This window comes from Ambystoma mexicanum, chromosome 5q (genome assembly GCF_040938575.1).
Source record: "Ambystoma mexicanum isolate Mex_15411 chromosome 5q, UKY_AmexF1_1, whole genome shotgun sequence".
Taxonomy (NCBI): Eukaryota; Metazoa; Chordata; class Amphibia; order Caudata; family Ambystomatidae; genus Ambystoma; species Ambystoma mexicanum.
Window position 1 is genome coordinate 779,681,477 of NC_090933.1, and position 17,587 is coordinate 779,699,063.

Sequence of the window (17,587 nt, forward strand, 5' to 3'; positions counted from 1 at the left end):
GCATCCATCATCAAAGAAACTGCAAAAGTCCTGGCTCCTTTCTTTACCACCTTCATTAATTCTTCTTTCAAATCAAATCCTGTTCTGTACCAACCAACCTCAAAGACGCTTGGGTCCTACCCCTCCTAAAAAAGCCCAACATGGACCCTAACATCCCGACCAATTACAGGCCTGTAACGACAGTTCCGTTTTGCCTTAAAATCTTAGATAGAGCTGCCTATCTACAGATTCAATCTTATTTGGAGATTAACAACTTCTTAGGTACCAGACAATCTGGTTTCAGAGCACGACATGCGACTTAAACGGCCCTCCTCGATCTCAAGAACCAATTAGATGAGTGAAAAGATATAGGAGAATCTTCCATTCTTCTAGTCCTAGACTTGTCAGCCACTTTTGACTTGGTTGACCATAATGTCTTATGCAACCACCTCAAATCAGCTGCCAACTTTTCCACAGAGGCCACTACATGGATAAACTCTTTTCTAGGTAATAAAACTATAAGAGTCTTTTCGCCCTCCTCAGCAGCTGACCCAGTACCCATCACATGAGGAGTACCTCAGGGTTCATGTGTCTCCCCTACTTTGTACAATATATTTATAAAGCCGCTCTTTGATATTCTGGACAATCTGGGTGTCTCATACATTAATTATGCAGACGACACCCATATCCTCATCCCTATCCAAGGAGATTATGATAAAGACACAAACCTTATTAACACAATTTACCAAATCATACAAACATGGATGGCCACCCATGCTCTATGTCTTAATGACGAAAAAACAGAACTCCTAATCATTGGGTCCACCAGCAAACTAAACAAACTCCCTCACCAATACAAATCCATCACCATGGATGGTATTAAAATCATTATCGCCAAGGAAGTAAAAACCTTAGGTTTCTACTTAGACTCTGCTCTCAACCTTAACAAGCAAGTAAATGCCACAGCTTCTGCAACAAGTTACACATGCAAATTAATTTATGCATGTAAACCATTTCTGACTACTGAAAGCTGCACCACGATTTCAAGGGCACTAATCCTATCGAAATTGGATTACAGCAACACACTTTACTTAGGCACCAGTAAAGACAATACTAACAAACTTCAAACCCTCCAAAATAATGCCCTAAGAACAGCCCTAGGCATTCCCAAGGGCAGCACATATCCAACCAAAGAAGATCCACTAACTGGCTAGCCATCAAAGACAGAATTAAACTTAAAACACTAAACCTAACATACAAGTGCCTCAACAACAAAGCTCCGGCATACCTTACTGAACAATTTACCAAGCATACATCTGAACGTCCTATCAGAATGGCACAAACCAACAGCAACAGAATCCCTAACTTTAAACTTAAAAGAACGGGAGGATCTAGCTTCCCAGTCCTGGCAGCACAACTTTGGAACTTCATTCCGGAAACCTTAAGAGCTTCACCATCCCTCCATTCATTCAAAACCAATGCCAAACATTGGCTACACTCCAACGATCGCTGACATATAATTCCAAGACCTGTTTTAATTGTATCTATATTATTGTACCCCTATTCTAATAACCTGGCTAACCAATTATGACATGTATATATTTATCACTGTTACCTTCTTGCACATGTATATACTATTGTAAAGTTTCCTTGTATATTCCTGCTATCTCGTATCTTTCATGTTATGCTGTAACTTCACTGTACTTTACTGTAACCAAAAACCTCATAAAAGTGCCAAGATGCCTGACGGCCCGGTGAGCTCTATAAATAAATAAACAATACAACAATACAATGACACGTGAGCGGATAGGGTCACATGACTGACGCAAATGGTTGTACGTCTGTGATGCGATCGAGTTAACTCTTGGATTCAATACCATGGGAAATACTGTATTCTTCTTAATAGCATGACCCATTTTATAATTATGCCCATTTTGTTAAGGCTTGTGCCGCACCTACTATTCTGAATACGTTGTCTAGTACAGGTATAACAGCGACTCATATCAGATTGTAACATTATTGAATGCTGATTTCTTGATACCAAGCAAAGTACATCTTAATACAAAGTTATCCCATAACAAAAAAGATATTCGGTTTGTCAGATTGCAGCAAGCATGCGCACATGCCAGAGGTGGAGATCGTCAACTACTACTACGACAGTTAGAGGCACGGACGATATGCAAATTAAGATGTACTTTGCTTGGTTTAAATCAGGAACATGAGCTGAATGTTTTTCTATAACAATTCTCTTGAAGTAGCAGCAAGAGTAATTATGGGCATATGTGTTTATCAAATAATTCATAATTTGGCCTTTCGTATCAAGTGCCAGTGCACAATTTTTCAGCAAGTATAAATCTGATGTATGTTCAGATCAGGAGGGTCTCCCTGAATGGACAGGATTGTATAAATATAACATCTGTAAGGGAAGGATCATACGGACACCCAATGCAGGTAAACCTTCCACAGAAGAGGAAGACAACTGATTTCTTGTACATATATAATTTCCCATATCCTATGCAACAGTGTAGATATTTGATCACTATAGGTGAGACCTCAAAAACACACGGCATTAGCACGCTCTACACAACCAGTTTAAAATGAGCTGGATGAAAAGCAAAGCATGCAATATTAAGAAATCAGCATTCAATAATGTTACAATCTGATGTGAGTCATTTAACAACACTGCAACAGTTATACCTGTGCTAGACAGCCTATTCAGAATAGTAGGTGTGGCACAAGCCTTAACAAAATTGACCTAATTATATAATGGGTCATGCTATTAAGAAGAATACAGTGTTTCCCATGGTATTGAATCCAAGAGTTAACTCGATCGTGTCACAGACTTACGACCATTTGCGCCAGTCATGTGACCCTATCCGCTCACATGACATGGAGATGAAGTATGCTTTAAAGCAATGTCAGTGGGGACGCGCAAGGATTATATCGAGCCTGAGCATAGGAATAACTTTGAGAGGCAATGGAACCATAAACGCAGCCTGAGGAAACTCTAGCGGTATAACAAATATTTACACGTACTCAGTGCTACGGCGCATCAGTAACTTTAAACTATCTTCAGGCTACATTGATACGATAAGTATTTTCATTTACTTTATAGTATCAAGTCCTGGTGCCATTTGACTTCCTTTCACTGTGAGGTGGAGTATACATGTGACAGCATTATGCACTGAGGAAACGTAACAACATAGTACGAATACCACGCCTGTAAACACAGAAGATGCTGATGACCTTTATAATATGTTACACACAATAGTGACCACGGAAATTGAAATATCCTTTGCCCAATCTATTTCTGGTTTGAATTCAGTTAATTTCAGGCTGATATAGCACACATATTTATCTTTTTTGTTTTGCAGTAATTACTTTTCACCTCATTGGAGAGTTTCACATGTTTCACGTGGGTTCAAAGGGTTGCATAACTTGAAACCAGTAACGGAACTAAATATTAAGCTTCATTGAAATTAATAAGGTACAGCTATCTGTAGAACTTTCTTTGGTTTAACAATGAATAATCATGCAGCGCTAGTGTTAACGCTTAGCAATATATTTTCTTTTCGTATAGACTACCCGTACGCAGTCGAAGTCCCATACCACCTATGTCATGTTTGCCTACAATCTGATTCGGTATCAGGTGACTATTGGTTATATTTGTCTAGCTTATTCTCAGAGAGCTTATATGCATGCCACCTGGGTACTCTGAGGCATGCACATTGGATAACTACACAACATATAATATTTAACACATCACATTTGCAATGCACAATTTGGGTTTTTTACTCTTTTATGGTTCTGCATTGGGGCCAGACTCCGACCCGCACATATGAATTATGCCGGTATAAATATGTTTGTCTTGCACATGTGACGCCAGTTGGAGATGTATCTCAAAAATCAATTGTTTGTTTGTCGATTTTAACATTGTTATGAACAAAACAGGTCTGCTTTTTATAACCAGATAACCTTTTTTCTTTTTCTCTTTTTTCCTTTATCTTTGCCTTCTGTTGATATATTTGTGGTTGGTTACTGTTTTTGTATGACTGTTTCAAATAACCTTTGTTTGCCTAAATGCCTGTTGGCACATGTGTAATTTGCTTCCTTTTTTCGCTGTGTGATGCAATACATTGGTTTATCCTGGGCCCTTAATCCTCTTCCAACCTGCTATGGTTGAATGATGTGTTTTGATTTGTGATGCAATGTTAACAATGTAATTAGGCCCAGCCTTGAAAAGGACCGAAGTCGGTCGAAACATGCGTCGGCTTAAATTGGGCCTTTTCTGTGACAAATAAATAATTCTCATTAAACCCTGGCTTTGGGTTTATTTCAACTTGCATATATCATTTGTTTTATTCGGAATTCCATTTAGTTCATTCAGCATTTCTCACTGGCATGTAGTCTATAGGAGCATTCGGCTTCAAGTGACATTCACCTTCACTCACTGGTTCTTTGCGTTCCCATCGGGCAGCTCCGGCTTGCTTGCTGGTAACCGCAAGCTCCTGCTTGCACTTTGAATGCTTTTCCCTGCTCGCCGGCAGCTCTGCTTTCCTTCTGTGAATGCGGGCGCAAAGTCTCTTTCTGTCTCCTTTGCTCTCAGCTCCAGCTGCTCCTTCCCGAAAACGGAGACTCCCACACCTGTGGAATTCTGCCGGCCCAACTCGCCTTGGGCTCCACAGGTATTCAGGGTCGTCTGCCGGCATCCTGGCTTTCCTTCAGGACCCACAACGGCTACCTCCTTACAGAAAGGGTTCCATGCTGGTCTCTCCAACACAGGCCTTCCTGTTGGCCCCTGTGTTGCTGGTTTCATCCTTTCTTATACACCTGCAACCATTTGACAGGTTGCAGGTGTGAGTTCTCAATTAGCACTGCCTGACTACAATTAGAGGGGCATGCCAGACCGTTGTAGTATTTAACAGGCATCCTCCTCGTCTCAGTACTGGACTGGAGAAATGACCCATTGGTGTTCACTACTCCTAGACGCCTCTTTCTCGTCCCAGTACTGTATTAGGTCAAATGGGGAAAATTTAGGGAGTTGTTTTACTGAAGACCATAAAGGCTGGGGGAGGGTTAGGTTGGTTTTCACAGGGAAAAGGGGGATACCATGTCCGACCGGTGTGTACTCTTTTCCTAATTCCCAAGGACCCTCCACCACCCAGGTGATCCTCCCTTCCTCCCCTACCACCCCCCCGGATCGGGATCCAAAGCGATGGCCTTTCCATGGCCCCCTGAGCAGAGGATCCAGGGTGAGTGGGAGGGACACATTCTTGGGATTCGTCACAGTAGCTAGAAATAACTTGGGAAGTTCAGGACTACCTAGCCCACCAGTCATCCTTGCCTTCATGTGGCCTTTGCTAACTTTAGGCCTGATCCCTCCCCAGATGAAATCAAATACATTTTTTGCAATTATATGATTTCTGTTCTAGGAAGATCTGTTGGGATTACTGGGCTGGATGTTCATTTTAACAACTGCGATTGCCCTACACAGAGAAGACATCCTCACTGTTGGTTGATGCCCATGTATCTGATCACGTTCTTGAGCCATCTGTAAGGAACCAACATCATCTACCTCTCCTGTGACAAGGACAAGATCTACATTATTGATTTTGGACAGTTAACCAGAAACTCTGAAACTCTTGAAGAACATCCACCTCAGAATGAACATGGCAAAGGGAATTGGCCAATATTAGAGTTTACCATTTATAAATAATCAGATATAATTGGAGGACTTAGTCCAATGGATTCCACGTTTTCCTGCATTCCTCCTTAAATGAGAAGCAGATGCCGCCATGACCATGGAAAAGAGGAGCAGAGATAAAGAAGCCAGGCTTAGACCCCTTAGGAGCCAACGTTTTCTTTGAAGGGTCCATCAACTACCTCTCTTGTCATTTGTCTTGCATATTAAGTATTCTAGTCCCAAAAAGTAAATTGATGTTTTGGCTTCACACGATTGTAAGCTACCCAGGGCTGCAAGAGTAATATCCACTCTTGGCTTAGTTCTATTTAGTGGCAACAAGACTGGAGACACATTTATCTATAGTTAAGGATTGTTTCCTGCGTGCATGAATTGAAGCATGGGATGCCGAAGTGCCATGCCAGAGGATGGTGCTGGATTGACAGTAGGGGCCGGAGACCACTACCTGGTCTGTGATGTATGCCCCATGACACCCATTTGAACCCTAGCCTCATCTGTGTGCCCCAAAATACAGCCCAGAAATACCACAAGCACTGAACAGACTCAGAGGAGAAACTCAGGCAGTTAGACTCGCTACTGCAGGGGTCCTTAGAGCAAATACTAAGGACAGGAACACTCAGTTTATTCAGAGATTCAGGTATATAAGTGTTGCATGCAGTGAGGTTTGCAAGGCCTATTTGCTGAGCTTCACGGGGCAGTACAGTGGTGGGAAAAACAAAGTCTAAGTAAATATTGAAGGGGAAGAGAAGCCTGTTCCGTCTGCTGGCATCAATCATTGCAGTCAGTGTTTTGTATCCAAGATGGCCTCTGAGGTTGAAATAGCCTTAGAGAACCTCCTGCCCTGCCCATTAATTTCATTTGTCAAACCTCTATTCCCAATATCTTGTACTCAAGCACCATGCACATTTTCACATTCATCACACCTGAAGGCCCTTACACCATAAGCTGTTTGCTAGCCCATGCAGAGGGCAAATAAAAGCATACAGGCAACACAAATAGTGTGGGAGCTTGGAGAGCAGAGAAGGAGTTAGGAGCAACGGTGTGTAGCAGAGTAGGAGAGTGAACATCAGAGAGAGGATATTGTATAAAAGAGACAGTAGGCAGTGCAGAGAACAGTGAAAGGAGATAAAATGAGGAGTTGAGAGGAGAAAGCGGAGAAAGGAAGAAAAAGAGTGGACAATGGAGGGCAGTGGAGACAAATGGTGAAAAAGGATCAGAGAGGGAAGTAGGATGAGCAGGGGAAATCTTAAGATCACAGGAGAATACAGTAGAATGAAGGGACCAATGGGGAGATACGACTGGAGAGAAATTGAGGGGAGTAGAGGTGACCGGATGGGTAAAGCTGAGAACACAATGGGGAGGTAGAATCAAGAACAGAGGAGGGAAGGAGAGAAGTGGCAATCGTAGGAGGAGTGGAAGAGAGAACAGAAGGAACATAGGTAAAGCCAAGTTTGGAGGTGGAAAATGAACAAACAGGTGGAGGGAGGAGAAGAAAACCGGAGTGGGAGTGATGAGAGGAGGGGGCTTAGGGAAGAATTAGTATCGGGATGGAGAATGCAACAAAGACAGGAGGAGAAGGAGCAGCAGTGGGGAGAGGAGAGGTGGAAGAATGAGCTGCGTAGCAGGGTGCTGAGGAGGCAAAGAGAAGGTGAGAGGAAGGAAGAGAACAAAGAGAGAGAAGGAAGAAAAGAGTAAGAAAAGAAGTATGATGAAGGTGGAAAGGGGAAAATGCAGGGAGAAAAGGTTACCAGAGGCTTGATTTGGTTACAAATCAAATAATTCAGTGGGGGACAGAACTTGGCCATAGCTGAAGGCCTGGGAAAACAACCTTTGTATAAGAGTCTAATGCCCAACTCCCATCAAGACGACCCATGGCAGCAGGTATGGTGTTTGTTTCCAGGTTTTTGCACCAGTTCAGTAGGAACAACATAACATTCTGACCAGAAGCTAAAAAGCGAAGAAATACTCTCCAAGGCTGCCAAGGAAGAAATGCAACAACTACTAAATCCCCAGGGACTGCAAGAGTGAGTATTTGCTGCCAAGAGGGGAGGGAAGGATGTAGGACCACGGTCTTAGAACAACTCGTTTTCTTTGCACTTATTTAGGAGGATTCTCATCTATCTCATGGCCTCAAAGTAACCCAAACTCTTGCTTTTCTGTTATCTAGTACTAGATTGTGACCCGATTTCTTGATTTCAAGTTGTCTGTTGACCCCCTGGTCGTGACAATGGACAAAAGTCCCAGAGTTCCAAAGATTTCCATGAGATAATCTGATTTTCAAAGTCTTAGACTACTAGTGGAACAGTATGTTGAGGTTACTTAACAGTATTGGTTTTTATGCAGAGTCATTCTCTTACTAGTTAAGCTTACTAGTTGTAAGCTAAGGTTACAAGTTAAGGAAGATGTGCCCAACCACTAAAACTTTGGTTTAATTGATATAACTAATTCGGGAAAGCAATTATCTCCTCCCATAGTATACTAATGTTCTTCTTTCATTTCTTCTCTCACGTTAGGTCCAGTTCTTGTCATCTACTCTAGCTTGCTACATTTAAACAGAAATATGTCAGGGGAATGCAGTCAGACATATACCTCTCTTTAAGGGCTTAAGGATCAGGATTTACAAAAGTCTGCATGTGTTTTTTTAGAAGCTCGGCTGGTTGCATGCTTTTTCTTGTGTAGTTGACATGACATTTTCCCAACATACCTGCCACCTCAGCCCAACCTCCTCCAACAGCATAGGAGCAACTTCTGCAGCTTGTATGGGAAACATGGCTATGACCTAGCCAGCTGCCTGCCTCTTCTTACCCTGCCCTAGAGCCTGTCCTGGCTTTGTGTTTTTTTTCAAGCTCATACTCAGTGTATATTGCCTATGCAAAACATCAAATATTCCATGGATATTTGGCAATAGGAAGATGGTTATTAAATATAAGATCATTTTGTTAATGGCTTGTTTATGTACACCTCTCATAAAATTCAAAGCAACAGAACAACATGTATCAAATATAAAACTCAAGCTTTTTTATTTATGTTTTGTAAAAATAAAAAATAATAACAAATAAAATAAACGATTGCTTAAAAAAAAGCCAACCTATTTTTAAATGATACTGCTTTAGTTGAAATTGCACCACTTTGTATGTATGTGGCATCAGCAAACTCTTCTATCCGTTGCTTTCTGCATACTTCCTGAAAGTAGTTTGTCTTGCACGTGGCATGTCACACATCCTAAATAATAAATACATTGATTGATAAATACCTCAGTCCAATTAATGCTCTGGGTGGAGAGGACAGAACTGTATGTGTTTGCGGCCGTTGTTCTCCAGTCCCCACAGGGCAAGTATTTGTTGGTGAACCCTAGTACAAAACACAGACAAAAAGAAAGTACTTTGTAGGATGTCTTTTATAACGAGCTTTTCGGTCACATTAAGAAATCGATGATTTAATATAACTGCTTCAAACCAAGCGTGTCCAAACTCAATCTGAGAACCACAATATTTCACGTTTTCCAGCCTGTTCAAAATATATACGTAAATACCTACTGCGAAAACAATGAAAATGTGCTTTCATGTATTTTCATTTTGAATACCCCTAACAACCAGACCATGTGTGTGTGGTCTGCGTGGACCCAAAGAGGCAGGGTCATACATAAACTACTGAAAGTACCTCTAAAATACTCCTGGCTTACTCCGGGAATGAGATGCAGAAGTCAGACGTTTGTCAGAGAGATACTAAAGGTAACTTCTTTGTGCAGTCTCTCTGCATAAGTAATTCAGTAACTGGTACTGGTAACTTCTTTGTGAATCGGCCCCTAAATTTCGGATGTGTTCTCATTCATTGAACGCATACGTTTGTATACGTTTAAGAAAAGTGCTGAATAAATTACAGGGCTGAACATTGCATTTGTAATTTGATCCAAACTGTGCCAGAATCTGTGTTGGGCATCATTACAGCTGGTGGTATGCACATTGGCTATGATGTTGCACTTGGCATGCAACGTTCCCAACAGATGTGCTTGTACCCATAATGCAGAGCAGGATCAACACTAGGTAGGCACAGAAAGGTAGTGTGAAAGAAGGATTTATTGAAGGTACTTACAGGACTGGGCCAAATTAACCAGAATAAGCAAACAAAAACAATGTCCAACAGGATGACTTCTTCTCTGATTCAAAACGTCTAAATTCAGCAAATCTCAATTCGGCCTTCCTGAATAATTCCTGAATTATATGCTCAGGGTCTCTCACAGTCCTGGGATTTTAATAATCCTGGCGCTTTTTCTGATGTCCTGGTTCCTTCCGTTCCGGTCATCATCTCCTTAGCCTCAATGTCATAGGAGGCCTATACCAGGGACCTCCATGTGCGCGTGCATCTTCACGCTAGACTTCAATGACCACAGAGCTACCATATGATATGATATATGACATTTATAACGCACCTGTACACAAGTGTTTCTGGGCACAAAACACCATCAGCGAATTGATACACCGACCTTCTCTAAAGTTTCGTGCTCTCTTTCTCCTTGTCCCAGGGTGCTTCATTTGTCTTCCGAAACCCCACCCATGTCTTCCTCCTCAACTGTTCACAATGGTATCGTTCCTACATAGGCTGCTCTGTCGTATTCTCTCTTCTCCTCCTCACTTTCCTGTCACTCCTCCTGTACTTCCTTCGTTCTGTCTCCAGCCACTCTTATTTCCTTCTCCTGGCTTTCCACTGTCTCCCCCTCTGTACTCTTTTCCACTTTCTTGCCAACCATACCAATCTCTTTGAGGTTCTACTCACCATCTTCCTTGTAACTTCTACAAGACTGTTTTCGCGCAACGCCCGGATGTTGCCTCCAAACTTCCTTCTTCTCACTTTTATCTCTTGCACCTTCTCCCAGCCAGCCTTCTGCCATTAGTCTACTTCCACCTCTGAGCCCCTTTCTGCTACAAGCTCCTCTCTATATCAAACTCTGTGCCTCACGCGCCAACACCTAATGCCCCCACCGTGAATAAGTTGGTTGCAGCTTTTATGATCCTCTGCCTCCTCTCAGTGTGGCACACTTCACATGATTGGGTGCAACTAAGCGCAATAATACGCTTGTAAATTAGATTCAAATGAGGTTGTGTCCACCTGTAACACTCGTGGGCTGCAGCACAACACAGACCAACCCTTCATGCACTCATCCGTGATCTTGGAATTAACATCTACTGTTCTTGCACTGCCAGGCAGCTGGCCCTGTTACTGTACTCTTACAAAAGACCACTGTGGCTTCCGCACTACCCTACAGGTTCCCAAACTGGACCCAGATAATCTCACAACCGCAGTGAGTTTTGCACTCTTGCCCTTACCGCTCGAATGCTCAGGGTGTTAGGCAGATTCACATGCAGTACCTTTTGGCATAACTACACATAATTAAGACTACAGGTGTAAGTACAATTTCATCTTTGGTACAAGCCTGTACTACACAGTTGTGTGGTAGCAGTGGTTGAGCAGCCAGACTTATCTCAAGAGGGAAGTGAGAAGTACAAGATGTTACACAAAGGACTTACAATTACAGTGGTTCAAATACACACTTACTTGGTAAAAAAAAAAAAAGGATATACATTTATTTACACATTTGGTTAGAAAACATTCCACTAGCAAGAAGCAGCTCAATATCACACATTAATACACTACAATACTAAACCAATATGTTTCTGAACAAGTTAGGCTCCCCTGAAGTGGGAGCAAAATGGCACTTCAGTAGCTTTCAAAAGGGGTAGAAAGACAAAGGTTATAATAATCAACACACTGTTACTTTCATAGGCAGGGCAAATAGTTATAGTTCCCTACAAGAGGCATTTCAATTCAATAGGCCTGGGCCAAAGTCAATGGTTCAGGGTCTTGGATAGGATAGCACAGTTCTGGTAGTAAACGGTTAAATCTGCCAATGTTCTTAGAAGTAGTTTGCAAGAAGAAAAGTTGTATGTCGGTTTAGGGGAGAACAAGCCTCCAAAGTTGGGAAAGTTTCACAAACTTTCACTGCGGCAGAAAGGATTTCTTTACTGCACTTGCACAGTACCTTTTGAATGAAGAAAAGCTGTAGCTGCGGCAGTTGTTCCTGGCAGATCCTGCAGATCTCGCTGTTCTTGAGCTTCAGTCGTGGGGACAAGAAGGAGGACGTCGGGAGGTTGCTGCACTGCCCAGGGAAGAGGACACAAGCTTGGCAAAATGTCGGTTTACGGTGCCTTAAAGTCCACAAACTGGTATCCGTCTCACTGGCTATACGGTTTTCAACAGCACTCTGAAGAAAATTCGACCGGTATGGAGACGGTGTCCAGGTGGCTTGTGAGTTGGTTGTTCCCACCAGCTCAAGGGAAGAAGTTATCCTTGAAGGGCTTTTCTGTCGATGGAGTTTCAGGAAATTCGGATCTGCAGCAGGGCTTCACAGGTGGACCAGGAGTTGCAGCAGTCGTTTTCCTTCAGCTCGTCTTCGGTTCTTTCGTTCCAGTGGTCGACTGTGCCTTCCAAGTCCCAGAGACCTGCTTTTAAACAGTTTTCTACCATTCATTCCAGTCTAGCTGTCTGTCAGGTGAGTACAAAGGCAGTGAATATAGCAAAGGAAATGTGCACAAGATCACACTGTGAATAGCTTTGAGTCAAGCATCATGCACACAGGAACCAAGACACATGTATACTAAAACCCAGGAGTGCAAATAGAGCGTGACAACTATACAAATATATAAAAACGGATGTGGGGTAAGCACTTAGAAGCTCCTTATGGTTTCAAGGAAAGTCGGCAAGCTCCTTACCCACAATTGCTGTTACAGGTACTGAGAGCGCTAAGTCCACGTACAGGGCAAGCAACAACAGGATCTGTGAGCTAACACTCTTGATGGTATTGAATCAGGTAACTTAAAAACAGTACTCACGAGGACGAGAAATACCACTTGAATGTCAGCAAGCTCACGAAAGCTGTTGATCAAACAGGGACCCAGAAAGGCTGTAACAGCAATGGGAGGATAACTAAATACATAAGACTCAAGACAAGGGGCAAGTAGGAATAGCGATTACAGAATAGTCAGGAAAACATAGGCATTCACACAGGAGCTAGGTATAACAGCACACCACACCTAATAATTAATGGGAAAATAAATGCAGAAGTGCAAGGGAAAACCTGGAATGTATTCCAAGAGAAAGTAAAGGAACAGGAGCAGAGAAAACGTAATTACAAAGGCAAACCTCCCCACCCATCCAAGGAAAAAGGCAGGAAGCTAAATCTATAAAGAGGAAAGACTAAAGCATCGAGGTTTACAGCAGCAAAGGGCAAAGTCAAAAAAATATAGAACACAGGCAAACTGGGCTGCACCAAAAAGGAAAGCACTGACAAATGCTGCCTGCAAACAAAGGAAGACAGAAAGGGAATCTAGGAAGCAGAAATCAATTAAGCACATTAAATTCGAAATCCAGGGATAAGGAACTAGAAATAGAAACTAGGAACTAGGCACAAAGCTAAGTACCAGGAGCAAGGAACCAGTCACAAACAGGAACACTGCATCAATGACCAGCGCTGGACTGAAGCAAACCGAGGCTTTTAAAGCTGCTTAATGAGCACACGCCTCAGGTGTGCTGCTTGCTGCACCTGCAGCCACAGGTGTTGCCTATCCTCCACCCAACCTTGTCCTGCAAGGGTGGAGAGAAAGCAGTGGGCCAGGCATTCTGGGAAGCATAGTCATTTGATTAAAGCAGCATGCTGGCTGCCAAAAACCTGGAATGGATCCGGAAGGGAAGCAGCTTGGAAAATAAGGATTTAGCGCTCCCACTTCATCACAGCATGGTAGCATAAGGTTCGAAAGGAAAGTCCAGTAGGGAATAAACCCCAAATCATGCCCCCAAGTGGTGGAAACGGGAGCTATGCCTATTTCCTGACAGTCAGCCAGCCAATCACGCCAGAGTGCATTCAGTTCTCCTAGGAGACTAAGTACAGGGAGTTTCGGGCACCTCCCTCACATCCTGTCCACCCCAGACACTCAGGTGCCAGAGGAGGGCTTCAGCACTGAAGTCCGCCAAAGGCCAACAAACAAAGGGACCAAACCTGGTTTGGCGTGCAGAGACAAACACTAGAAGGACCTTTCCTAAAAGAAATGGCAAAAAAAGTTGACCGGAGTCTGTTTTTACAGATAGGTCTTGGCCGCCATATTGAAAAACATGGCTGACCCGATTTTTAGCTACCGGTGTTCGCTGTCAGGAAAAATCATGGTAGTTCATTCAAAAACCACTGTCACCAGCCATTTCAAGAGGAAACGGAAACATTTAACTGTTACATGAGTGTTTAGACATAGGGGATGCTAGGCAACCCCTCCAGCACTCTATAGGAAGAGGGCCTCATTACGACCCTGGCGCTAATGGTTTAACGGCGCCGTAAAGAGCGTCGGCGCCGTTAGACCATTAGCGCCTGATTACAAGGTCCCTTAGCGGGTTGGAGGCTTTAACGCCTGCAGGCGTTAAAATCCAACCCGCTAAGGGACCTTGGAGCTAATTACGGCAACCGTAATTTACGGTGCCGTAATTAGCGCCTTCCCCATCCCCATTATGCCCTATGGGGCAAAATGGGAATGGGGAAGGGCAAATGGTGAATGGTGAATTACCGCCCCCGCCAACCTTGTGATGGGGGCGGTAATTCTGCCATCCACCATGCCGGAAACCGGCATGGACCATGGTGCTAATAGCACCATGGTCCAGCGCCTGGGTCGTAATGAGGCCCAGGGTCTGTAAATTTAAAAAGACTAGTAAAGTCAATTTAACTTTACATGCTCTGGGAGACAGTAGTCAGTCCCAGATAAGGTATTTAAACCTTGGGAAGTATGAAAGACATCCCTGTGTCACTGCATTGAAGGTGTTGTGTGACACACAAGAAAAAGATGATGCCTATGGAGTTTTTTAAAACTCCATTTCCAAAGAACACAAAAGTAAAACACATTGAAAATGAAAGGTTCAAAGTCCCAAAATATAGCAAAAGAGCTGTAGGGCTCTAAGGTAGAAGGAATTAGCACTTGGGTGAGAATGCTCCCTAACACAGGGTACACAGTGGTAAGCTACGTCATCAGAACAGCACTGCACAATAACTCCCAGGGCATACCCTAAGCAGAGACTCTGTGACAGTCCAATGACACATAACTGGGGGCATGCTGGGCTGCTCCAGGGGAATCCCCCCATATACCGATTCCAGATCCAGCATCACGCTGCGGGTGGGGGCACCATGTTCCTGTGACCACCCATCCAGGCAATGGGCTTTGTCACAAAGTGTCTTTAATTTCGGACACATTCGTTAAATACCAACTGTACTGCTGCACCTCGGTTCATGAGTGCCATCTTTTCAGAAATACGCTGCCTCAACTCAACACATGCACTAAAAAGAGTGTCTGTGAGAAATTCAACTAATTTGCTATCTGCACATGCTGTCTCCGTTCATTTCCACCACCTGGGCCCACGGTCTGTAGCACTGCTCTATGTGCGTTCGACTAGTAATGCGCAACCTGACCATAGTTTCCACGCTCTCCATGAAAGTTGCTACGACATAAGGAAAGTGTCACACCCATGCTTTTCTAAGTTGAGTGGCAACATTTACCTGTTATTTCACTAATCATCTGAATAGCATGCAGACAGTTAAACAGACATTTGGAAGAATGTCAGTTCTGTCTGGGTTCTTAATTGGATGTTCAGACCTTGCAATTAGTCAATTTATTAGCAATCTACATGCAGTGTCACTCAAAAAATTGACACTATTAGATCACACATCAATAAAATAGTCATATAGAACACGGTTGAAGGCATGGTTAGTTAAAAGCAATCATCACTATTTAACTTTTTTTTTTATAGAAAGAGGACACGTTTAAAGGGGATCAGGCTTATTTATTTTTTAACCAACTTTATTTAAAATCGGTTGCATTCATATGACATTTTTCCAACCATAGGGACCAGACAAACAAACGCTTGTTGCCACGCTATTCGGACAATTCCCACCCTATTCATCCTGTATTGTCCATCCCACCCCTTCCCAACTTCGCCAAGACCTGGTGAATCACACAAAGCTTCTAACGATTGTACAGGAACTGCGCCACTAGGTGCGGTTTGTGCACCTGTGCTGGAAGGTTCAGGACGTACTTCAGGATCGGGGACCAAATGTTAGTGAATTGGTGTATCACCCCTTCTTTAGCCACTGTGACCTTCTCTGCCACTAGAATGTCACAGATTTTGGTCCACCACAGAGGTAGCAGCGGGCCCTCAGGAGATTTCCAAGCCTGAGAGATTGTAATCTTTGTGGTCAGAATTAGCAGGGTGATTAGCTTCGCCGTTACCCCTGACCTCGGATATACCCCGTGACTGGTGCCCCAGGGCGAGTCACTTTGGCCTCCATAGGGAGACAAACCTGAATGATAGCTTCAATTGATTCAACCACCTTCTCCCAGAAGGTTCGAGTTGAAGAGGGATGGGGAAGCTGGCCCCCTCCTACAAAATTCATGACACGGAAGAAAGCCAGAAAGCACTGCAATCACCCATTCTATTTCGGACCGATTCCCAGTGGTCCCATGATTGACAAATATGTTGAGAGATATCCCCTCAGCCAGCCATACTCTCTCAACGAGCCCTACAGACCAGGTGCAGTGCGGATTTACCTGGGCATGGATGAAGAACCACTGTCACTAACCTAGATCAGACGTCAGCAGCTGATGTAGAGAAATCGCCCTGAAATCTCTGCAACCCCCTGCCTATATTAATAAGAACAGAGGAATGCAGAAAGAGCCTTCCTGCCTCCCTGAAACTTGAGGAGAACCATCTCCGGTTCCAGAAGCACCTCAAAACCTTCCTCTTTGCCTCCGCTTTCTCTCCCTCTCCCCCCTGCTAAAATCACTGAACCTGCACTGAATCTGCAACTGGGCCACTCACCGATCTCATGTGCTGGCCCAGCCACTCTTCCTTGTACTGCCTACATACATTACGGGACTGTCTCTGTATCCTACAGCCCCTTCTCCCGGCACTTACCTTTGCACTTGCCACCAGCTGGCCCTATTATTTATCTTGTATTCTACTAACCATGTACTGCACTGCCCCTCTCTCCTTCCCCTGCACTTTTCCCAGTCACCCTACCCTTGCACTTGCGCGATCTGAATGATACCTGGCCTAGTAGGATCGTTGTCTGTCTCCCTTTGTCCCCCCCCCTGCCTCGTCGTGCCTTGAAACACTTGTGTTAGGCGCGTTACAAATGTCATATCATATCATATCAAACCCCAGGGAAAACCTCTGGGGAAGAAAACCCTGGTGACCGGAGTGTTGGATCTTCGGATCCTTATGGCGACGGATGGTTCAATGGAAGGTAAGTTTTCAAACTATGGAAAGGAAACAGAGTATTGAGTAATTGAAGAGAGGAGTACCTTTCAGTGGACTGGGTGGACTCAAAGGAACAGGGAAGAAATGCACGTTTGTAGTAGATTTCTAATGGGAATGCAGGAGTTAATCTGCTATTTAAGGTCTGTGAGAGAAATGGTTATAGAGTAAAAGAAGACAGTAGTAACCTGTTGGCAGTTGTGCTGAGCTTGTATGCGTGAGTCGAGGGGAGAAGCGAGATTCTCTGTGTCTGCGAGGCGGTGAGCTGAAATGACAGTGTGTATTAGGAAGACTGCACCTGAAGGAGAGAGACCACTGGGAAATGGGAATCTTACTACCGTGTTCGTAGTGAGGGAAGACTCGCAGAGGCTTCGAGGCTTGGGTAACTCTTTGAAAGGAGTGTCGGTAGACGCGGGCTCCGATAATATATTCGTAGGTCTGAAAGTATTAGAGCATGGGCAGACCTGTAAGTGATAAGAATAAGGGTGTATGTACAATAAGGAGTAAAGCATAAGTGGTTCCCTAGGAAACAAACTTACAGAGTGCAGTGCTAGAGCAGGAATACGC

At 43.7% G+C, this 17,587-nt stretch overlaps 1 protein-coding gene and 1 long non-coding RNA gene across 2 annotated transcripts in view; one reads left to right on the forward strand and one right to left on the reverse strand.

Annotated features, from left to right (window-relative positions):
• LOC138497659 (uncharacterized) overlaps positions 1-3,672 on the forward strand; it is a 286,656-nt gene extending 282,984 nt beyond the window's left edge. Inside the window, exon 3 of the long non-coding RNA XR_011278631.1 lies at positions 3,560-3,672. This is a non-coding gene — a long non-coding RNA (uncharacterized lncRNA). The remainder of the gene's footprint in view (positions 1-3,559) is intronic.
• ZNF704 (zinc finger protein 704) overlaps positions 1-17,587 on the reverse strand; it is a 901,792-nt gene that overhangs the window by 54,012 nt on the left and 830,193 nt on the right. The window contains exon 8 of the mRNA XM_069621254.1: positions 8,934-9,031. Coding sequence (XP_069477355.1) covers positions 8,934-9,031 — 98 coding nt within the window. The remainder of the gene's footprint in view (positions 1-8,933; positions 9,032-17,587) is intronic.